Genomic DNA, 8,010 nt, shown 5'->3' on the forward strand with positions numbered 1-8,010 from the left:
CAACTCCTCATCGCCACTACTACCTCTATCATTATTATGACCATTTCCATCATTAAAATCACTACTTTCATCAAGATAACCACCTGAATCATTAATTAACACCCACAGAATATTCGGTGCTGCCCCACCGTCATCATCACCACCCGAACCATCAAGAGTACAAAAATACTTATGCAAAAATATGAAGTTCTTTTCCTAAATGTTTATTAACCCCAAGGATCAGAAGCAAAAATTTGCTTTCTAACAGATTGGTTCATACATTATGGCTGCACTTTTACCCCTTTACCTTCATTCAATATCCGCTCCAATCCTTTGGCTTACTTTGATGGACGTACGTCGTCTTTACTGCCTTAATAACTATGTAACTCCACTACTACCAGCATCATTATCATAATAAACATCATCACCACCAACATTATCACCATCATTACCATAAGAGACTCGACTTATCAGCACCATCATTATAACCTACATCATCAACCCCACAAAACCTCCACATTGTTGTCCTTACGATCACCACCTCCATCACTATACAACCTCCATCATCATCCTCCAATATTTGTACTTATTCCTTATAGATTATACATTTTATGTTACTTGTTTCTTCTCCTTTTCTAGACCTCGGCTCCTTGACTTCGGGAATAAATTCTTTTACCTTATTAATGGAAATTTGTCACTTTGTAAATCATGGCATCAGACAATGAAGTCAAGACGTTGCTGAATTTTGTCAACTTGGCATCATGTGACATCAAGGCAGCTCTAGACAAGTCGGCACCCTGTAGAAGATCTGTGGATCACAGGAAATATTTGCAGAAGCAGCTGAAAAGGTTCTCCCAGAGGTATTCCAGGTTGCCCAGATGCCACTCCTCTGGCAGAGCTGTGGACTTGAGGAAGGGACTGGTGGACAGATTGGGCTCCACGACTCATAGTAAAGGGCTGAATCACAAAGAGGTGGGTGCACTGGAGGCAGAAGATCGCATAATGGGGGATGTGTGCTCTCAAGAGAACAATATGGATGCCGGGAGGCAGGATCAAGTGCCCATGCGGAAGAGACAGCTGCCGGCATCATTTTGGGAAGAGCCCAGATCTTCCACCAACCTCCTGGAAATGCCCTGCACTTCTGGACTAGACATCATATACAAAGAGAGAACTGAGACCTCCTTTCCAGCTTACGAAAATAAAAAAGTAAAAAATGTACTAAGGCAGGACAAATCTCAGGCCCTTTGTAGCCAACCTCCAGGAGATAAGGAGTCTGGAAAGATGCCACCTATAACCTCCTTTACCGAACACGTCAACACCTGCAGTTGCTGCCCACTTCAGTACCATGGACAGCAGCTCTTGTACCAGCATGACCATGGGGTCCACCACCACCCCAACCCATTCACCACACTGGCACTCTGGAGTAAAAATACAACTGTGCCCACTGTGGAAATCCAGCACTTGTGTAAAGATTCAGGGCAGAGACTATATAGACATGTAGTTCTCAAGCCCATTCCCACAAAGCCAGCTGTGCCACCTTCTATTTTTAATGTTTTTGGATACATTTAAGTGAAAATTGGACCCTATGACTATTACAGACCCTTATAACCTCTGGGAAGAGATGAGTAACAAACATAGAAGCTCCATCCTGAAGCTCCATGACTAATGGTTTAACCCAAATCTTCCATAAATGTTCTCCTCTGATATCTTGGATGGACTGATGGAGGGGACAAGGTCTGAATTCGTTGGGCTCTAGATTCTTTGTCCAGTTTGTACGATTTATGGAGATGGAACCAATAATACATTTTTTCTCAGACTGTTATGAGACGTATGAAAGGATGGTCCACCAAAAACAAATGGCAGAATGAGTTGATACAGAAAGATGTACGTGCCCCATTATCTGCTGACAGATGGATATATCAGACTCGTTGCAGAGGGACCTCTTTGTACCAAGAGGCGAAAGCCAGACCAATCTTTGTAACCAGGCCAGACTTTACTGAGATGTTTTTGATGGCATGCTTTACTTTATGTGTAGAGAACCCAGATGTTCCCCAAACTATGGTCAGCATGAATCAGATACTGGCTGCGCCATTGCAGCCATGGATGTTTTACAGATCTGGCCAAGGACCATCTCAGTTCTCTATTTCGGGGCAAACCCTGAAGGCCTCTCCCTGCCCCACTTTCCCTGACTGACAGATCTAAGCCCATACACACATAGAGAAGAACATGTCAGTCTAGGAAAGAAGGGCGGGGAGAAGCTGCCAAGGAGCTTTTCAATCTATGTATCCCCTGGATGGCTGTAGTGTTTTACAGTAACATACAGTCATGGCCAAAAGTATTGACACCCCTGCAATTCTGTCAGATAATACTCATTTTCTTCCTGAAAATGATTGCAAACACAAATTATTTGATATTATCTTCATTTAATTTGTCTTAATGAAAAAAACACAAAAGAGAATGAAGCAAAACATTGATCATTTCACACAAAACTCCAAAAATGGGCCAGACAAAAGTATTGGCACCCTCAGCCTAATACTTGGTTGCACAACCTTTAGCCAAAATAACTGCGACCAACCGCTTCCGGTAACCATCAATGAGTTTCTTACAATGCTCTGCTGGAATTTTAGACCATTCTTCTTTGGCAAACTGCTCCAGGTCCCTGATATTTGAAGGGTGCCTTCTCCAAACTGCCATTTTTAGATCTCTCCACGGGTGTTCTATGGGATTCAGGTCTGGACTCATTGCTGGCCACCTTAGAAGTCTCCAGTGCTTTCTCTCAAACCATTTTCTAGTGCTTTTTGAAGTGTGTTTTGGGTCATTGTCCTGCTGGAAGACCTATGACCTCTGAGGGAGGCCCAGCTTTCTCACACTGGGCCCTACATTATGCTGCAAAATTTGTTGGTAGTGTTCAGACTTCATAATGCCATGCACATGGTCAAGCAGTCCAGTGCCAGAGGCAGCAAAGCAACTCCAAAACATCAGGGAACCTCCGCCATGTTTGACTGTAGGAACCGTGTTCTTTTCTTTGAATGCCTCTTTTTTTTCTCCTGTAAACTCTATGTTCATGCCTTTGTGCCCAAAAAGCTCTACTTTTGTGTCATCTGACCAGAGAACATTCTTCCAAAATGTTTTAGGCTTTTTCAGGTACGTTTTGGCAAACTCCAGCCTGGCTTTTTTATGTCTCGGGGTAAGAAGTTAGGTCTTCCTGGGTCTCCTACCATACAGTCCCTTTTCATTCAGACGCCGACGGAGAGTATGGGGTGACACTGTTGTACCCTCGGACTGCAGGGCAGGTTGAACTTGTTTGGATGTTAGTCGAAGTTCTTTATCCAACATCCGCACAATCTTGCGTTGAAATCTCTTGTCAATTTTTCTTTTCCGTCCACATCTAGGGAGGTTAGCCACAGTGCCATGGGCTTTAAACTTCTTGATGACACTGCGCACAGTAGACACAGGAACATTCAGGTCTTTGGAGATGGACTTGTAGCCTTGAGATTGCTCATGCTTCCTCACAATTTGGTTTCTCAAGTCCTCAGACAGTTCTTTGGTCTTCTTTCTTTTCTCCATGCTCAATATGGTACACACAAGGACACACGACAGAGGTTGAGTCAACTTTAATCCATGTCAACTGGCTGCAAGTGTGATTTAGTTATTGCCAACACCTGTTAGGTGCCACAGGTAAGTTACAGGTGCTGTTAATTACACAAATTAGAGAAGCACCACATGATTTTTCGAACAGTGCCAATACTTTTGTCCACCCCCTTTTTATGTTTGATGTGGAATTATATCCAATTTGGCTTTAGGACAATTCTTTTTGTGTTTTTTCATTTAAGACAAATTAAATGAAGATAATAATAACAAAGAATTTGTGTTTGCAATCATTTTCAGGAAGAAACTGAGTATTATCTGACAGAATTGCAGGGGTGTCAATACTTTTGGCCATGACTGTATACATGGGTGCTATAGTGCAGCCTGTTTCGGATTTGTGTGGTTGGAGCAGAGAATTCTCCTGTCAGACCTCCTGTAAGATTCTTACATCCATTCACAATCCACTCCATCCACCATTACTGTGATCAATTTGCCAACTTTTTGTTATTTTTTGTGTAATTAATATTCGCACCCTTTCATCTGGTAAAACAAGTACCTGGCCGGACTGGAGAATCTATAGTCATGTGAATATAAACCACGGAAAGTGGAGGAAATAAAAACATTAGTGTAAATATTTTCTCTTTGTAAAATATTCTGCTTCCATCTGAATCAAACCTGAATATGTTACATTGTAAATTCTGTAATAAATGTAACTATTTGTATACATTTTCAAAAAAATGTTGATGCTTTTTTGATATTGAGGGACATGATGTAAAGAACGTGCACAACTTTTTTTTTTTATCAGATAAATTTTTATTAGGCAATCGAAATAAGACAAACAATATTCATTACAATTTGCATACAACTCCAATAACATTTTTCTTTTTTATATCAACTTAACCCCATTCCCTCCCCCCTTCCCCCCTTCGAGACCCGCCAAGAGCCGACCGATCTTCGTCATCCTATAGATTGTAAACCATGCTCCCAAACCCCCCCCCCAAGATACCCTAGAGCTCACAACTTTGGGCCCACCCCCTTAGCTCAAGTCAAGCCAAGGTTGCCACAGCTTATAGAAAAGGTCTAGTTTCTGCCTTTTAGTGTATATACTTCTCTCCAAAGAAAGAATGTGGTCCACCTGCGCCAGAAAATCTCCCCTTGTCGGAGGCTGTTCACAACGTGCACAACTTTAGGGGCAATTTAATTACATGGATGTATTTTGGCAGCAAGATTTTCTGAAAATTTTTAGCTACACATCTTCTACAGCCTCTGTGCACCACAATGCAGAGAGTAAATCCAACAGTGAGCAGGGCCTCAGCTCTGTTACTTATCTCTCTTCTCTAGACTGATTTATGACCTAATCCAAGGCTCAACATTCATCAGATCAAAAATCAGTACGGGGGGGGGGAGAGAAATAAGGATTATAGACCGGAGCAAGGTTGAGTCATGTACACTAATGCATAAAGGATGCAGAAGATGAAAGCTCCAAAAGTTAAGCTAAAACCCTAGTGCAAAAATGAAATAATGATAAATTACACGTTTAAATTAAAACAATGCCCCTGAAGTGGTGCGTGTGCTTTGAGGATTTTTTTAAAATTGATTTTAGATTTTTTTTTAGGTTTAATCATCCAGATTATTGCATGACAATGTTGATTTTAGGTTCTTTGAGGCAATTCATTTAATTTGGAAAATCCTTGAATACAATTCAGCAGAGCATCTATATTACACACTTTTTTTTAAAGCTCCGTCTAGGTATACGTTCTTGATCGCAGGCCCTTTTTCAGCATTTATCCAGACCTTTCAGGGCACAATTTTTTTTTTTACTGTCATGCTCCAGAAGCTTTATCATTTATTCAACAATGAAGAAACCGCTAACATTTTTCAAGCAAAAACGCTGAGAAAAAGTTCAAAAAGAAGTCCAAGTCTTGTCATCCCATTGACTTATATTGAAAGTACAGAGCTTCTTCCAAGCTGATAAAGCCTGAAGCATGGCCGGATCATATCTTGTATCCACTTGTTGTTTTTGGGAACATGAAGTTGTTAATAAATGCTCACAAGCCTGAACCTAAGAACAGGAAGACGTTTTTACATAGAATTGAACAGGTTCATTGTTTTGGAAGCTCCAAATCCACCTGAATAAGACGGCGTGTGAACATACACTTACGCTTAACCTTTACTGAAATCTGCATTGGAAGAAATGAAGCGGCTTCAATGTTTTTGAGTAAACATTACGATTTAAGAGAGTTAAGTCATTTTTAAGAGTTTTGTGGTATTTGGGCTGACCCATTGAATGGACGCTTTTCATCCATCAATAATATTGTCCTCACCTCCTTCAGACCACTTTATACTTCTCCAAACCCCTCTAGACACCTGGTCTCTTCTCCAGTCTCCTCTACACCTTTCTGCCCTCTTCTCAAAACACCTGCACCCTCGTCCAGATCCCTCTGTCCCTTCTCCAAACCCTACTAGACCCCTGACCTGCTACTGACACTTCTAGATATCTGTCGCCTCTTCCAGACCCCAATTCTCTCCTTCGGACCCTCTATCCCCTCATTTATACCCATCTAGGCTCCATGACCTCTCCTCTAGACCCCTCTAATCACCATCCTCTAGACCCCTCTATCTTCTTCACCAGATGTAGCAGTTTTTTTATACTCCTCTGCCTCGGCCTCAAGACTTTTTGTTCCAGGCTTTTCTAGACCCCTCCGTAAACTTTTCCTCTCTTCCAGACCCATTTAGACATTGGTCTTCTCCCAAGAATTCTCCAGTCACCACCTGTTTCCCCTTCTAGATCCTTTTGGCTTCCTCTTACATATACCATTCCCTTCCTCCAAACCCCTCTAGGTACCCATCCCCTTTTCCAGACCCCCTGTATATTCCCTCCAGACCCATTTAGAAATGTGTATCCTCTCCCATTACCCCTCCCAGACCCCACTAGACACCTGTTCCCTCATCTAGACATCTGTTCTCTCCGTCAGACCCCTCTAGATATCTGTCCCCTATTTCAGACCACTGTCTCTTCTTGTAAGTCCCTATCCATCTTTGTTACATTTGACACTTGTCCTTTCCTCCAGACCCCTCTTGACCCTTCTGTACCCTCCTACAGACACATCTGTCCACTCCTCCTTACCCCTCTAGACAGCTGTCCTTTCTTACAGACGTGTATTCACTCTTCCAGACCCTTCTGACCGCTGTATACACTTGGCCTTTCTTCTAGACCCCTTTGTCCCCTCCTCACTCCTCTGTCCTTCTTCAGACTGGCCTCCTGACTCCCCTTTAATTCTCCATACCCCTCTAGACCCTTCTTTTTGCCCTGCAGACATCCCTTCTGCAAGGCTATCTCCCTAAAGAACATAAGGATTCAAACATCTCCATGACCTTGTATAAGATCACTCGGTCCTCTGCAGCGACAGATCTGTCACATCGCATTGGGACGTTCCTCTGCTGCTTCTTCTCAAAATTACCAATTTATTTCCCTTCTAATTGTCACAGGAGATGCGTCTTCACTTAGAAGTAATTGGTCGATGTCAGACTGTGCGAGGACAAAGCTGCTAAATGATTAGGAGCAATAACAGAGGAACGAGCACAATGTAGATTTATCACATGCTGCAGAATTATGGGGTCATGACAGTAATGGCGGAGGACCCCTTTAAGATGGTTTATGAGAAACTCCACCCAGAATTTATGTTGCTTTGTTTCCCAAATCCCTCGACAAAGATCTGAGAAACAGAAGAAAACATCATGGGAGCAGAAAATGCTCAGAACTGACCCAATTCGACCCAAACCCCCTTTGAGGGGTTGAGGTGGAGCTAAATCTCCCCTTTTCCTGTTCTGTGGAGCCATAATCCTCCTTTGATTCTGCTCCCTGGGGTCTCGCTGGGCGGATTAAGGACGTGGTAATTAACGCGGAGCAGATCGGAAACTTTATCTGACTTTGATGCGCTGCCGTTTACCCTTGACATATTTTCCGATGGTTTCCCATGGATCGCCGGGGTCACGTGACCAATCTGCACAACGCGGGAACATCACAAACATTTATTGCAAATCACATTTATAAACAAACAGAAAAGTACAAAAAAACAAAACTGGTAAAAAAGGAAACAAATTACCGGTATACAAATCCTAAACCATCTCACACGTAAACAAAAAAAGTGCTTGTGAAAAAAACACTAGTGAATTGCACGTTTTATATTAGAAATATTTTAACTCATTCAATCCCGGCCAATTTTAGATCATTTTGCTCATCGCAAACTAGAAAAAAAGCTACACACAAATATGCAAGTACAAACATCAAATACAATCAAGAGACACCAGAGGAAGAGTAACACTGGCCGCACACAATGGCGCAGACCGCAATGATAAAACCACAGTTTATCGATTCGTATTTATGCGATGTAATACCTCTATCAGCCACATGGTGGCAGCAGTTTAATATGCAGTGATAGA

The 8,010-nt window shown here is 42.2% G+C and overlaps 1 protein-coding gene across 1 annotated transcript; it reads left to right on the plus strand.

The window, feature by feature from the left end:
* The first annotated feature begins 624 nt into the window (after positions 1 to 624).
* Positions 625 to 1,558, plus strand: FAM181A (family with sequence similarity 181 member A). The gene has a single exon (XM_069745653.1). It carries the CDS (start codon positions 688 to 690, stop codon positions 1,546 to 1,548), a length of 861 nt encoding a protein of 286 aa, XP_069601754.1. The 5' UTR covers positions 625 to 687; the 3' UTR covers positions 1,549 to 1,558.
* The last annotated feature ends 6,452 nt before the right edge of the window (positions 1,559 to 8,010 follow it).

This window comes from Ranitomeya imitator, chromosome 1, assembly GCF_032444005.1.
Source record: "Ranitomeya imitator isolate aRanImi1 chromosome 1, aRanImi1.pri, whole genome shotgun sequence".
Classification (NCBI taxonomy): domain Eukaryota; kingdom Metazoa; phylum Chordata; class Amphibia; order Anura; family Dendrobatidae; genus Ranitomeya; species Ranitomeya imitator.

Coding starts and splice junctions, on each gene's coding strand:
- FAM181A (XM_069745653.1), top strand. CDS start 688: ATGGCATCAGACAATGAAGTCAAGACGTTGCTGAATTTTGTCAACTTG.